Below are 16,797 nucleotides of genomic sequence, written 5' to 3' on the forward strand. Positions count from 1 at the left end.
AGTTTTTCTCTTTGATTGAATTTTTTTATTCTTGATTAAAGTGATTTTTCCTTTTGAACTGTTGTTGTTGTTTTGAAGTAACTTATTTTTTGACTGAATAATAAAGACATAAATGTCATAGCCAAAATGTGGCCCAAATGCAAAACTTCATTACTTCAATCAAAAAGGTTGTTTCAAAGAAAAATAGTTTTCAAATGAATTTTTATAGTTTCAAATTTCAAACTTTTTTTTTTTGAAGTGACTTATTTTTTGAAAATGTATATTTTGAGAAAATGTATATTTTGATTGAAACGACTTTTTTTCTTTTTCTTTTTCTTTTTTTTTTATTGAATAATAAAGACACAAATCTACCTCCATAAAATACCAGTACTAGGACACAACAATCTAGCGAGTTCTTACTGGATTTGTTGTTTCTGTACTGGGTTTACTGGTACAGAAACCAGCATATACTGGATTTCCTAGCATGGTGGAATTTAGTTCGGATCATTTCCGCAACATTGTGATTTAAGCTTTGACTTTATAGGGTTTTGTATGAAGTTATGGCGTTAACTCGTTGCTGATTGGACGCTTTGCCACATCCAACATGGCGTACTCTCTCACAGCTAGCAACAGGCCAACCCACTCAAGGCGGCGTCTATGTTAACAACCACACGCCTTCTAAATTCCACCATTGGAACCACCCTAAAACGGATTTACGCGACTAAATTGTACTTTTGTTAAAATGAGGGACAACGTAGTACCCCGAATCGTTGTAATTCTCGTGTGTGCGGCTTTTTATGTGGCAACTTTGATTGTTAACGGCTTAGCAGGGGCGGGTAAAGGTAAGTGTCAGAAAACACCCAAAAGTATTTTTTCCATTTTGCTAACGCGATGCTAGCAGTATGTGAGCTTACTCAATATAAATTGATGAAAATATGTACTCCCCGAAAACCTACCCACGCCTTGTTTCATACTGAAAAGGAAAATTGACAAATATTGGTGACGTGTATGCAGTTTCAATGTCAAAGCATAGGTACGTTCGAGACAAACTAGCTTGCCAGGGCTAATTTCAAAATAAAAGCATGATCCCTAAATACATTTACATCAATGCTGTGGATTCAAAATGTCATGAAGTAATCCCTATTTCATATAAAACCATATTCCAGAAAGTTTCCTGTAAATCGGAGTGTAATTATAATCAGAATCCTTGAAACCTGGTTAAATTTCAAAATAAAAGTTCATAATTCATTGTAGTTGCGCCTGGAAGAATGTTTTATTGTCTTATTGGAGTACTTTTTCTAGATGAAAGAAATGTTTTTTATTTCCACAATTCGAGTCATAACTGAATTTGTGTATTTTCTAGATCAAAATCGTCATATCTCGCGATACAAAGCTCATAATAACGATGATCTCACAATATGACGATACAAAGATTATAGATACTTTGATCAGGAAATCATTCTAGCATATTCTATAACTAACCAAAAAAATAAAACTTTTCATCTTTCCGCTGTGAATTGGGATGAGTTTATTACTAGTAAACGTCCAGTCCGCTTGAACTGGGAGGGCGGCAGCATATTTTGTTTGTTTGTTTATTCGCTGCCATCCCTCCCACTTCAAACGGATTGGACCTCTATGGCGGTCAGTGGCAACCAATGAGTTTCATTTGGGGTCATTTGCTGTTGATTTTCACTCACTCTCTGTTGATTTTGGGGCATTTCAGGGTCAATTCAGGTTGATTTTAGGGCATTTATGAATCGCTTCCTGTTGATTTTTGGTTACAGAACCGGGGGTGACCTGGGAATTTCCCCAAATGCATAGACAGTGACTCAAACTCACCCGTAAATGCCCTAAAATGAACAAAAAGTCACCTGTAAACGCCCGAAAAATTGGGAAAGACAACTGCTCTGGTTTTGGATGAATAAACATTCATTCGCCCCCTCCCAGTCCATTGATTGGGCATCTTGCGCCGTCAATGGCAGCTATATAGTTAACGGAGACACTATTATGGTGGAAGATTTTGGTACAGTGGTATGAAAAAGTATCAGAACCTTTTGGAATTTTTTACATTTCTGCATCAAATGTGAGCTGATCTTAGTCAAAATCACACAGATGAAAAAACAGTGTCTGCTTTAACTAAAACCACCCAAACATTTATAGGGTTTCATATCGTAATGAGGATAGTTGGCAAACAGTGACAGAAGGGGGAAAATAAGTAAGTGAACCATCATATTTAATATTTTCTGCCCCCCCCCCCCCCCCCCCCCCCCTTCGGCAGCAATAACTTCAACCAGACGATTGATGAATATCCAGACTTTTAGAGATGGTTTTGTATCCTTTCCCAGCTTTATACAAATCAACAATCCATGATTGCAGGTCTTCAGACAGCTCTTTTGACCGAGCCATGATGCACATCAATGTCTCTCATCAAGACAATTCTTACCAGCTGTGTGTTTTATAGTGGTCAGGGCAGCTTTAAAACACTCATTAGTGATTGGGCACACACCTGACTTAAGAGCCCCTTTGACGCTGAGGTGGCAACCCTCTTTGCCCTGACAACCGAAACTCCTGAATACTCCTGTCCAATCCACAAACAGACAATAATCCTAAACAACGCCTAAACACACCTTTCTGCCCACAGCCCACCCTGTGAGAGCCTTCAAAAGACTGAATGTTTAACTAATCGTCATTTTTCACGGGAACCTTTCGTTGACTTGTGATATGGTGACCTTGGATCCTCACCTGGGTCCCTCTGTGCTGTATGATTGCTGTCAACTTGTGTTTCGAAGCCTTTTTCCAGCTTTCAAAATGGAATCAGTACAAACTAAATGACTAAGACTAACGTCGCGCAGAGTTTGGCCTTTTGGCCGGGTTGTCGGAGTTTTACTGCCAGGGATGTATTATCACGTGATATATTTGTAGATGCTAATAGATGCTCGTCTGTTATTGTTCATTTGAAAAAAAAAAATAATTCTTGTGGTGAAACTGTGGTGAAAATTTTACATACGAAAATATTGCACAAACCTCGACTAAAACTAGATTAAATTAGTCTGGGTTTTCATCAACAAAAACTAGACCAATACAAACATGTTTTGAAATGACAAAAATATGACTAAGACTAATTAGTATTATCGTCCAAAAAGATGAAAATAAAAAGGGCTGCCAAAAACAACACTAGCTGCCACCCTCCCAGATTAAATGGATTGGACCTGTACTAGTGATAAAATCATTCGAATTCACAGCAGAATGATAAAAATGGCTTGTTTTTCTGTTTAGTTTGTTTTGTGGAATATCCCACACCTATTAGTAACATTACATAATTTTACAATATCTTCTGGTTGCCACAAGAGGGCAGCAAAGCGTCACTTTCCTTCACTTCGGCATGGTTTTCAACAAGTTGATTCCAAAGCAATTCAAGTGTGATAATGTAGTTGCACAAGTACGGACAGGAAAATAAAGTGAACTAAACAACTTTTTGCAGGTTCCTTCCATTCCTCGATAAGTAATGTGTCAGCCCGTTACGAGACCGACATCACCCCCGCTGGCTGGACCTTCTCCATTTGGAGTGTTATTTATATCTGGCTCACCCTCATGGTCATTTATATCACTTTATTTGTGTTCAGAGGGTAAGCAAATATCACGGCGCGTCTAATATTACTATTCACGATCAGGCAGCTGAAAAATCATTTTTCTCTTTTCCAACAGATCTTGGGCTCAGTGTCTGCTGCCGTACGCCTTCTACTTTTTCTGGCTGCTCAACATTGTGCTGAATATGATATGGCTGCTGTTGTGGGACAGAGAGTATGTGCATACTTTTGCAAATTCATATTTTGACAAAATGCTTCGTTTATACTGAAAGAGAGTACCTGTATTTGTTTAATTTGACCAATCGGTTGTCCGTTACTTGATTAACTTTGTTCCCGTGTTGTTTCATGACCCCTATACTTGAATGCTCATCTCTATTTCCCCTATTTCAGATTGATGCTGTCAGGTCTGGTTGTATTGATCCTGATCGTGATTTCCAGCTACGGTGCCTTGAGTATCTGTTGCTATGCAACAGATTACTACGGACTCTGGCTACATACCTACTACCCCAAAGACCTCATCTGTGTCACAATTTTGGTAGGTGGACAGCTATTTTAATACAAGAGAAGCGTCTCGCCTCTAGTTGAAAGTGGCTTAATTGAATGTACCGTATTGTAGGGCTGTCCCAAACAACAAATTTTCTCCCGATTAGTCAGCCGACTATTTTTACGATTAGTCGACTAATCTAATAATTAATTTTTTTTTTTTTTTTTTATTACTAATTTAGCAATGAAATTTTTGATGACGCTTATGAATTCACAAAAACATATTGGAACACTTAAATTATTTATTAAAGTACAAATAAACACGTAAATAACAATAATAAATCACAAATAAACAGTGAGTTCAAATGCTAATAGAATTGACTAGTGCAAAAGAATGGAATGTAAAGAGATTCAGAACACTGACTTCGCCTTTCCAACATGATTCAAAACAATTCTTAAAACAACACCTAGTATTAATATTATAGTATAGTACTATACAGTATATAATAGTATTATAATAATTATAATAATTATTCATTGCCAATCAGATTTTTCATAAAGGGTGTCATTTTAAAGGTATTCTTAGTGTGGAATCTGAATTCTGAAGTATGTGGGATTAACTCCAGAAATCGCTATTTATATGACGAACATGACATGCTTTTATTTTGAAATGTTCACCGGAAGTACGTTGGCTAAACCGCTAACTTCAGCTTTACACTCCGCAAAAAAAGCACTTTTTGTCATTGCATGTAGTGTCAGCAATAGATTTGTTTTGTCATTTTTTTCGTTTGCAAATGCTGTTAACCAGCGATTTTTCATGTTTGAAGTGTCACCTTTTAACCGCGAGTTTGCTTTCACGAGATGACTGCCAATGTTTTATAGTAGGCTAAAGTAGGTTGCCTTTTTTTCCCCATTCACCTCAGTGTAGCAGTGCTAACGTTGCAGTGTTTAATATAGATGTGTTTTCTTATTTTGTATGTCTGAACTTTAATTCTACAGCATGTTGATAAGAGAAAGGAACTGGAGTCTCATCTGCCATCAGCACCCACGCACCAACGTATGCACGCACGCGCGCAGAGATAAAAGGCAGCCGTGAAAATGACCGCCCTCATTTTTATTTGCCGTGCGATAAATGGACTCATTGCATATCGCGACAGGCTCAGCAACTTCAATAAAACATGTCGTTAGTTAGTTAGATGGACTTACAAACTGGGTGACGGCGCTTTAGGTGTTTATTCACGGCCGACGTACAGCCAAGCTTGGCATTGAAGAGACAGGACACAAGAGTGTACCCTCCTTTGTTTCTTTGAAATAAGTCAATGTTTTGGACACTCTTGTGCGCTTTTTGGGCTTTGTGCCGCTCTCCCCGCTTGCATACAGAGCGTCCGACATTCTGAACTTTCCACGCATATATTTTTTTAACTCATCATTAACCGTCGACGGGATGTTGTGCTCGTCGACGGATTTACGTCATCGATGACGTCGACTATGTCGACTAGTCGGGACAGCTCTACCGTTTTGGCCTGAATATAAGACGGTGTTTTTTTTGCATTGAAATAAGACTGAAAAAATGGGGGTCGTCTTATATTCGCGGCCTAGACATTGTACCCATTCACGGCGCTAGATGGCGCCAGATATCATTGAAGCGATGTTCTGTCATGACAGATCTCAGCTACTCTCAAGTTTAACTAGTTTGCATTATTTATTGCAATTTTTTTCCTTGTTCAGATTTGTTTCAAGACTACAGTTACAGTTAGACTTCACTTTGATGGTTAATGCATTTATTGCAATTTTGTTGTTTTATCACAATAGATTGGTTTATTTACATTTCAAAAACCAGAAGCCATTCATTTACCAATGTGATTGCACTTTAATTTACATATTTAAATGTTCAGATATTAAGATTTGAGTGAGGCAAAATAACATGCCTTTTCACTTAAATATATTGTTATAATCATGTTTCAGATGTACTGAAATTATTTTCTGTATAAAAATTAATTTGGTGTTTAAAAAGTCTTTTTTCCAAACTCGAGTCTTGAAAAAGAGGGGGTCGTCTTATCAGGGCGGTCTTATATTCGGGCCAATACGGTACTTATTTTTCACATGTCATTCTTTTTTACCTGAACGCGTGTAAATATTCCAGGTCCAGAACGGTTTGGCTCTCTACACGACATGGACGTCGATCGCTTCTTTGATCAACTTCGCTGTAGTCCTTCAATTGTGGGGCGTGGTCAAAAGCACGGCTGCGACCGTGTCACTTTGCCTCCTGTTTGCTGAGCTGGTGGGATGGTAAGCTAGCTTTACATTATGTAGCCTGAACACATGCAAAGTGAATGCAAATTGTGAATGCAGTGCACTTATATTGCGCTTAATTACCAGGGATTGACAGTAGTATAAATGGCCTGATGGCCTGGACGCACTTTAAAACGTCAGGGCCACAAGAATGCCAGTAAAAATAATGCTTCTAGTGCTGCAACGATTAATCGATTAACTTGAGTATTCGATTGGAAAAAAAGATTCAAATTAAATTTTGCTGCTTCGAGTATCCGTTTAATTAAAGTGGCGTTGTAATGGTTGATTTTGGGTGGATACACTGTCTTCTAGTCTGCCTCATTTAACATGGCTAAATCCAGGTGCTCCCTGTGAAGACCAACATAAGTTACGTTTTTGTTTGAGCTAATGTTTTTTATAATGCATTTGTAATTTAGTTTATAGGTATATTTAGCCTATTTTTGTGGGAATATGTGTCCGAACCATTTGTTAAGATCATTGTTAAAAAGTTAGCATTTTATAGCATTTGAACTAGCGGACTTTTGCTTTCTAAGTTAGCCAATTGTTTTTTTGTTGTACATAGATCCTCCTTTATTTATTTTTTTCTACCGTTTGAGGCTCAGCTCAGGTAATTTTATTTTTAATGTTCTTTATCCGATTACTCGATTATTCAAACTAATGGTTCATCGATTAATCGACTACTAAAATAATCGATAGCTGCAGCCCTAAATGCATCAATTAAAAAAAAAAAATCTTATTTAAAATGAATTCCCAGTGGTTCCGTGTTTTGATGACGTTACGCTATACCGATCAAAGACCTTAGAGTTTATGCAGCCAGGCGTTGCAGTACGTGGAGTGTAAACACACCTCGTTCACTCGTGCAAACTGATCACTGCTGCTGAATGGTTGTCAGTATCTCAGTACCCACTTACGTTATACTACAAGACGACGTATTTCTGAAAGCCCCAGCACCCGGCCAAGCACCTGGGGTGGAAGAAAGATGGCTCAAGTAAGAGAAAGTCACCGGAAGAGTTGGGAAAGCGAAATCCAATATGAAAAGAAAAGGGAGAGAATGTTTCAGCCCCAGTGGCAAGACGGCTGGAAATGGCTCGGCATCAATGAGACAAAAAAAAATGAGGTTCACTGCCAAGTATGCAGATCAACACACACATATGCAGACAAGTAAGTTAGAGAAAAGTTGACGAGTATGAAACTTATAGTAAGAACAATTCATCTGCTTGACTACAGAGAAAATAATTGCTTGCAATCGTTAGCTTTAGTCGTTAGCCTCAGTCATCTCTGACTTCTAAATTGTTGCCACAACACCTGAGCCGGGGAAGCCTTCCAGAAGACGTTAAGGGGCCTGACAACAAAGCTTCGTCCAGGCACTGGGCTTTCCCGCGAACCCGCGAACCGATGCCAATGAAACATTTAAGATTTTATGATGGCAGAATAAAGCAAACACATACAGAAAAATAGCTGTGGCCATTAAACTGTCATATTATATATAGGCTTCACTGTTGGATTATACTTTATGCTGAGTGCTTTACCATCATGAAAGCTTTCAGAGAAATCCCACAAAGATACCAAATAACGCGACATAATGATTGCTACATGAAGTCTGTGAGCCGTTAGAGCCGCTATCCGACTCCATCGCGTTCATTTGTACTGTTATTCATTTGGACCGTTAGCCGCTAGCTGTGGCTTGGCTACCAGAAGAAAGCACTGAAAGCATCCTCTCCTGAAATCGTGAGAACCAAGGAGGACAGCGGGTGAAAGCCCGTCTGGAACCCGCCAAGAGTTTACTTAATGTCAGGTGAAAGTTTGGCGAAGCTCCCTTAAGCCCGACTCCATCACGTTTACTTGTAGCGTTAGCCGCTAGGGTTAGCCTACCGGGCTTCTGTTTGTTTGGCTTCCTGAAAACCACGTGACTCCACACGTAAGCAAACTGACTGCTTTCATAAAGTGGAATGAACATAGCCGAACAACACAGAGTCAAAGCGGGATGAAAAGACTATATTTTCTTGTTTTATTAAATTACCAAATTTACGGACATGGTCTAAATTACGTCGGTCATTGTGAAGAATTTTGGTAACGGTAAATTTTCGGTTTACTGCCCTGCTCTACAATTAACCCATGGTAAAACGGTAAACTACGGCGTCGAAGTCAAGGGACAAAACGCACTCGTTGGCTTGAGCTCGAATTCATTTAAAACTCGCCATTGACACCTTGTGGTGTATTTAATCACGACCTTAGATAGTTAGAGTGACACTGTGGAAGTACGGCAGGGAGCCCATGTGACGTGACCTCCTGCGACATCAACAACAATGACGAGCTATTAGTGTAGTTTTTGATTTAAAATTTGACAAAACAAAAAATGAAAACATTGAGGGGTTTAAATATCAAATTATTATAACTAGGGCTGTCAAAATTATCGCGTTAACGGGTGGTAATTAATTTTTTTTAATTAATCAAGTTAAAATATTTGACGTAATTAACGCACATGCCCCGCTCAGACAGATTTAAATGACAGTACAGTGAAATGCCCACTTGTTAATTGTGTTTTATGGAGTTTTGCCGCCCTCTGCTGGCGCTTGGGTGCAACAGATTTTATAGGTTTCAGCACCCATGAACATTGTGTAAGTAATTATTGACATGAACAATGGCGGGCTACTAGTTTATTTTTTGATTAAAAATTTTACAAATTTTATTAAAACGAAAACATTAGGACGGGTTTTAATATAAAATTTCTTTAACTTGAACTAACATTTATCTTTTAAGAACTACAAGTCTTTCTATCCATGGATCGCTTTAACAGAATGTTAATAATGTTCATGCCATCTTGTTGCTTTATTGTTATAATAAACAAATACAGTACTTATGTACCGTATGTTGAATGTATATATCCATCTTGTGTCTTATCTTTACATTCTAACAATAATTTACAGAAAAATATGGCATATTAGTTTATACATGGTTTGAATTGCGATTAATTACGATTAGTTAATTTTTAAGCTGTAATTAACTCGATTAAAAATTTTAATCGTTTGACAGCCCTATTTATAACACGTACTAATATTTATCTTTTAAGAACTACATGTCTTTCTATCCGTGGTACCCTTCAATACATGAAGTTTTTAGTGACGTCATTTATGACATAAGTGAACTTCTGTCCAGGTTTATTCTTGAAAACTGGGCACTGGATCGCTGGGTGCGCAACATTCTGACGGTGTACCCTGTTGTGATCGTGGCGCTGGTCGGGAACGTGTTCAAGCATTTTCACTCAGCGGACCCCAGCCCGAATGCCATATTTATGGGTAAGTCTTACATTACATCAGTGGCGGAAGCTGGACTTTGAATGAGGGGAAAACTCAACGTGTGTCCGTCTGTGAGTGCTTTCTGACTGTGGAAGGGCTCAGCGGTACCCACTGCTCGGTAGGGAAAGAAACTAGAGTGCTAGACGTCAAGTCTTTAAACACAAGCAGCCATAATAAAAAATAAAAAAAAAATAGAAGCTTTTTTTCGTTAGTCCATTTTAGTAAAGCAAGTGTTACCAGGAGGGTTATGAAAGTCTCTGGTTCAACTCTTAACTACAGAATGAAAAATTGAAAAAAAAAAAAAAAAAAGCTTCCCGTGGTCGTTAATACGACAAGATTACTGATTCGTTCATTTCGCAGTCAACCAAAAAGTAATTCAGCCTTAGACAGGTAGTTCAATCATCATGCAGAGAACCAGAGCGTCTGGGCCAGCCGAGCCCCGACCACTGTTCATAGACCCCAGAGATGCACATTGTCCGATGGGTGTGATAAACCCAGCATTTACCCAATGACTCGTCTCGTTTCGCACGAGTAAAACAATGCACTCTCAACTCTGGCGACGCATGGCATCCACACTGTTTAAAGTGCCCGTGACAGCAAAAAAAATCATAAATAGCATTATTATGTGAATTAGAATCATATTTTGAGACGATTCGACTATATACAACAATTTGGCAAAGCGCAGATGATAGTCTATTAATCTGCTGTTTAGCCCCGTCTGTCATTATAGCGCTCTAGCGTCCCCAGCTGGAGGATGACGTCGGCAGGGTCAGTTTCATCTGATTTATAATTCAGCCCATTGAGGGGGAATGTTTTAGAACAATAAAAATGCGACAGCATCAAAATGTCATGATTGTTTCAATCTCTCTACTCCAATATTTTTACAGGATATTCTTTTTATCTAAGTAGTTTGCCCCCAATTGCTAAATAAATGGTATGGTTATGACAAATAACAGTCTTGTACTAAATGGAATATGAAATAATAAAAATGCATTTATTCAGTACGACAAAATTACTGCATAATGGTGAAAACTGCAGACTTCTTCCTCTCCCAAACAGTATTTTATGCCACCGGAGTTACTCCGGCTTATGTCATTTCCCTGCCCCAGCTTCAGAGACGGAGGAAAGAGCGTAAACAAAACAGGAGACGTGACAGCTACCCAACATGCTAACCCGAACCGAGCAGCTTTAGGGTTAGCTTTTCCAAGTCTCATTCTCGCCTTTCGAAACAAAAAAATACACAAAACTACCCCGACTCATGTCACACATGGCGGCGGGGTTGATTGTGTTCACCGATCGGCCAGCCCCTGGCGGCAAGCAAGTCACGGCTCGTTGTTCTGCTGAAGCCAGAGCTGTCCTCACTGTATTATAAGTGTACGTCATAAGACCAAAGTAACCACCAAGAAGCTTTGAACCAATTGGCTGCAAACCTATTGCTTCAAGAAGCTTCATTTGGCCATAACTGCTCCCTTGGGGGAGACAGTCAACCTCTGCTGCCACCTGCTGTAAACACTGTTGTCATCCAACATGCCTCCTAGCATGCATTGCGTTGTGCAGATATATATTTTAATCAAAATTCATGTTCTGTGCTAATTATTTCTTCAGTTACTGTTCCAGTTGTTTCATCAATTGCTAGATATGGTATTTTGTAACACTTTATTTGACAGTGGCGCCAAAAGACTGTCATTAGGCAATCATAATTATGACACAACACTGTCATGAGCATTAATGAATGATTATAACAGATGTCATTTAGTGTTATCCGGCAAATGATCTCACTTTTGAATGGATGTAAAAGATCCGAGCTGGACATAAATGAAGTTGGTGACATAATTTGCCAGATGAGACTTAATGACATCTATGTCATAGTGTCCTGTCATAATTATGACGGTCTTATAACAGTCTTATGACGCCGCTGTCAAATATAGTGTTACCTATTAACCCAAATAAATCGACAAATAAGCCACACTGGACTATAAGCCGCAGGATTCAAAATGAAGGAAAAAAATAGTGGCTTATAGTGAAAAAATTACAGTGTAGTAAATGTAACCTGTATCTGTAGAAAACACCACTTATTATCATAAAATATGGTTATTAAGACTCACAAGTTCAAGGGATTGGTTTTACAAGCACATATTGTGCTTCATATGATGCAAAAAAAAGGTTACTTGTAAGAGCAGGAAGAAACTGCAATCAAGACTAGGAAGGAAATGCATGCAACACCATAATGCGCGGCTTCCAACTACTCAAATGGCCGCTTTGCACCAAAGACTCCAATTAAAATACAAACAAATACCGTAATTTTCGGACTATAAGCCGCTACTTTTTTCCTTCGTTTTGAATTCTGCGGCTTATAGTCCAGTGCGGCTTATTTGAAGATTTATTTGGGTTAATAGGTAAAAATTTATTACAAAGCGTCATCATAACATTGTCATAAGACCGTCATTCATACTTATGACATGACAGTATCATGGGCATTACTGAATGCTTATGTTGTGAATCCGGCAAATTATGTCAATAACTCCATTTATGTCCAGCTTGGATCTTTTCCATCCATTCAAAAGTGAGATAATTTGCCGGATACCACTAAATGACATCTGTTATAAGCATTCATAAATGCTCATGACAGTGTCATGTCGTAATTATGACAGTCTTATGGCACCACTGTCTAATAAAGTGTTACCAAATACCATAACTAGCAATAATGAAACAAGTGGAACAGTAACTGAAGAAATTATTAGCAAAGGACATGAATTTTGATTGTTATTTACATCTGTAGCGCTGCAATGCATGCTCGGAGGCATGTTGGACGACAACAGTGTTGACAGCAGGTGGCAGCAGAGGTTGACTGTTTGACAGTGATGGCCAAATTAAGCTTCTTGAAGCAATGAAGCTTTGCAGCCAATTGGTTCAAAGTAATTGGTATGACGCTGATGTCAAATAAAGTATTACTGGTTAATATCCTTTTCATGTAAATATCCCGTAATACATACATACATACATACATACATAATACAGGACAGCTGCGGCTTATAGTCCAGTGCAGCTTATCTATGAACAAATGCCGTTTCCCTGCCAAATTTGGTGGGGGCGGCTTATAGTCAGGTGTGCCTTATAGTGCGAAAATTTGGGTAGTTCTGTAAGCACAACTAACCAGATGAAACGTGCAATAATACCAAACAGTAAGTGAAGGATTGTATGATTATTCCCTAATACTCTGCATACTTTTTTTGGTGTCTCTTACTAGTTTGTCTCCTGGTGTTGGCATGTATCCTGCTGGTGTTCCGAGTCTGTAACGTCATCTGGAGAAACAGATGGAGACCCCTCTTCTCCCCGGGGTCGGCACGCCCGCTAATCTCACCACTTGATGGAGGCAAATTTAAGCTCTTATCCTAAATGGGTGGAAACTTCTTTTGGACCACTATACATAAAAAAAACACTTTAAGTGGGCCATTAAACAGTGCCATAAGTTCCAGTAAAGTATTTTATACTTTGTATTTTTTATGAAGGAGAACAACATGATTGTATTGCCACTAAGTTACTTAGCTTTAGCTAGCTACAGTGGTATGGAAAAGTATCTGAACCTTTTGGAATTTCTCACATTTCTGCATAAAATCACCATCAAATGTGATCTGATCTTTGTCAAAATCACACCGATTTAAAAGCAGTGTCTCCTTCAACTAAAACCACCCAAACATTTATAGGATTTCATATTATAATGAGGATAGCATGCAAACAATGACAGAGGGGGGGGATACAGTAAGTAAGTGAACTCTCTGCCTAAGGAGACTTAAAGAGCAATTGAAACCAATTTTTACCAAACAGTTTAAGTCAGCTATGTGCCCAATCACTGATGAGAAGTTTAAAGCAGCCCTGCCCACTATAAAACACACACCTGGTAAGAATTGTCTTGATGAGAAGCCTTGTCTGATGTGCATCATGGTTCGGTCAAAGGAGCTGTCTGAAGACCTGCAATCAAAGATTGTTGATTTGTATAAAGCTGGGAAAGGATACAAAACCATCTCTAAAAGTCTGGGTGTTCATCAATCGACAGTCAGAGAAGTTGTCTACAAATGGAGAGTCTTTGGCACTGTTGCTTCTCTCTCAAGGAGTGGCCGTCCACCAAAGATGGTGCCAAGAGTTCAGCGCAGAATACTCAGAGAGGTAAAAAAGAACCCTAGAGTGTCAGCTAAAGACTTACAGAAATCACTGGCACATTCCAATATCTCTGCACACATCAAACATATGTCAAACTATGGGGAAGAATGGTGTTCATGGGAGGACTCCACGGAGGAAGCCACTGCGGTCTAAAAAAAAAAAAACCATTGTTGCTCGTTTCATGTTTGCAAAAACGCACTTGGAAACTCCACAGAGGTTTTGGCAAAATATTTTGTGGACTGATGAAACCAAAGTTTAATTGTTTGGGAGTAACACACGTCAAATGTGGAGGAAAAATGGAACAGCTCACCAACATCAACACCTCATCCCCACCGTGAAGCATGATGGAGGGAGCATCATGTTTTGGGGCTGTTTTGCTGCGTGAGGGCCTGGACTTGCAATCATTATGAATTCAAAAGTTGATCAGGATGTTTTGCTGGAAAACCTGAGTCCGTCTATCAAACAGTTGAAGCTAAAAAGAGGATGGATGCTGCAACAAGACAATGATCAAATTTAAAGAAGTAAATCAAATTCAGAATGGTTTCAGAAGAACAAAATGCACATTCTGTAGTTGCCAAGTCATAGTCCAGACTTGAACCCCATTGAGATACTATGGCATGACCTAAAGACAGTGATTCATGCCCAGGAAGCTGACTGAACTACAGCAGTTTTGTAGAGAAGAATGGGCCAAGATTAGTCATGATTGATGTGCCAGACTTATTAGCAGCTACAGGAAGCGTCTGGTTGAAGTTATTGCTGCCAAAGGAAGGGCCACAAAATATTAAATGTGATGGTTCACTTACTTATTTTCCCCCCTTCTGTATTTGTTTGCATACTATCCTCATTAAGATATGAAAACCTATAAATGTTTGGGTGGTTTTAGTTAAAGCAGACACTGTTTCTTTATCTGTGTGATTTTGACAAAGATCAGATCACATTTAATTGTGATTTTATGCAGAAATATGAGAAATTCAGATACTTTTTCATCCCACTGTATCACACTGACGTCATTGGCTGCCAGAGACGCTGCTAGACATCCTATCCGTTTGAAATGGGAGGGATGGCGGCAATTAAACGAATGTTCATTCGCCGCCACTTTCCCAGTTCAAACGGATTGAGCGGCTACTCGCGATTGGACGTCTAGCATCCTCAGAATACATCATGCTCATTATTTTTGCACCATTTTTTTGCTCTGTTCATGTATTTTTAAGCACTATTTCGTATTTTGTATATTATTATTACAAGCTACAGTTACTAACAATACACTATCATGTTTTTGCAATACTTTAGCATTAGCATTCTCATTTTTGTATGTTCATATTATTCCGGAACCTGTTACAGCATCATGTATAATGAACACTGTTTTAATATTTCCATGTGTTTTTTCAAATATGTCCAAACACGCTTTTGTTTATACTAAGCATTACGGTAGCACACAGCCAAAACTGTGTGTGCCTTCAAAATAAAATATTCAACAAATACAAACACTGCTCGTTTTTACGAAACTGCTCAATGTTAATTCATTTGAAGATGGTTTAAATATGAATTTGACACATTTATTTGTAGATCAAAATATAGATGGAGATTCTTAAAAAAAAAAAAAAAAAAGTGTAAGATTGTAGCCTGTTCAATCTGGTACTACATTTCAAAATAAAATGATTATGACTATTCCTCAATTATCTCCGTAACTGAAGAAAATACGTTAAATTGTTCATGTAGTCATGCCTTTTTCATAATTGATGGCATGTGAAAGTTTTGAAAATGGTTTTAAATTAACGACACTTGTGTTATATCATATTTATTTCAAACTGCTAATTTTCACACAACTACTCAACATTAATTCATTAATGTTTTTATTAATTTGCAAATCAAAATATCGATGGAGATTTAAAGAAAAATAGTAATAATAATCCTGTAGTTGTAGCAAAATCTGGTGTTACATTTCAAAATAAAATGATGATGAATAATATCCTTTAATTATCCCTGACAGTTAAAACATAACAAAATACTGTAGTGTCAAATCATGTCTGTAGTTATGCCTGTTTTTTCATATTTAATGGCATGGGAATGTTTGAAAATGGTTTTAAATGATCGGCTTTTTTTATATCATATTTCTGAAGAAAACTTTATGTGGAAAAACAGATCAATTTTGGGTTGACACTCAATTTTTTTTTCACTTATCAGAGCCTGAAAGGAAAAAAACATGTTTTTTTAGCTGCAACACGATTTGTATGGAAGTCCATTCCCGCCACAACAACAACAACAAAAATTTAATAAAGGTATGCTTTTTTTTTTTTTTTCTCAACAAAACTTGCTGGTGCCACTTTCTGGAAATGGAAAATAATAAATAAAAATTGGAAGAAAAAAAATCCTCTGGCGGAAATGGGCTTCATGTTTTGTTTTGTTTTTAAAAAACAAGTTTTTTGTTGTTGTTGTTGTTGTTGTTTTTTCAGTTGCGGGAATGGGTTTCCATGAATTTTTAACCCACACAAAACTTTATAAAAAAATATTTAAAAAACTAACCCAGTTTTGGGGGTTTTTTTTCAAGTGGCGGGAATGGCTTTCCATAGATTTTTACTCTAAACACAACTTTAGATAATAAAACTAAGCCAGTTGTTTTTTTAAAAGGCAGGAATGAGTTTCCGTAGATTTTTACTCAAAATGAAACTTAAAAAAAAAAAAAATGATGATAAAACAGCCAGTTGTTTGGGGTCTTTTTTTAAGTAGCGGGAATGGGTTTCCATAGATTTTTACTGTAAACAAAACTTTAAAAACTAAATAAACCAAAACTAGTTGTTCAGGGTTTTTTTTAAGCGGTGGGAATGGGTTTCCATAGATTTTTACTGTCAACAAAACTTAGACAAAATAAAACAAAGCTAGTTGTTTTTTTTAAAGCAGCGGGAATGGGTTTCCATAGACCAGGGGTTCCCAACCTATTCCACTAAGGCACACTGTGGGTGCAGGATTTCATTCTTACCAAACAAGATGACAACACTTTTTCC

At 37.9% G+C, this 16,797-nt stretch overlaps 1 protein-coding gene across 1 annotated transcript; it reads left to right on the forward strand.

Moving 5' to 3' along the window:
* The first annotated feature begins 635 nt into the window (after positions 1 to 635).
* Positions 636 to 15,285, forward strand: LOC130930502 (uncharacterized). The gene is made up of 7 exons (XM_057858487.1): positions 636 to 821; positions 3,461 to 3,605; positions 3,685 to 3,780; positions 3,957 to 4,101; positions 6,193 to 6,338; positions 9,498 to 9,637; positions 12,885 to 15,285. Exons 1-7 carry the CDS (start codon positions 722 to 724, stop codon positions 13,031 to 13,033), a joined length of 921 nt encoding a protein of 306 aa, XP_057714470.1. The 5' UTR covers positions 636 to 721; the 3' UTR covers positions 13,034 to 15,285.
* Positions 15,286 to 16,797: the final 1,512 nt, after the last annotated feature.

Source organism: Corythoichthys intestinalis, chromosome 14, assembly GCF_030265065.1.
Source record: "Corythoichthys intestinalis isolate RoL2023-P3 chromosome 14, ASM3026506v1, whole genome shotgun sequence".
NCBI lineage: Eukaryota > Metazoa > Chordata > Actinopteri > Syngnathiformes > Syngnathidae > Corythoichthys > Corythoichthys intestinalis.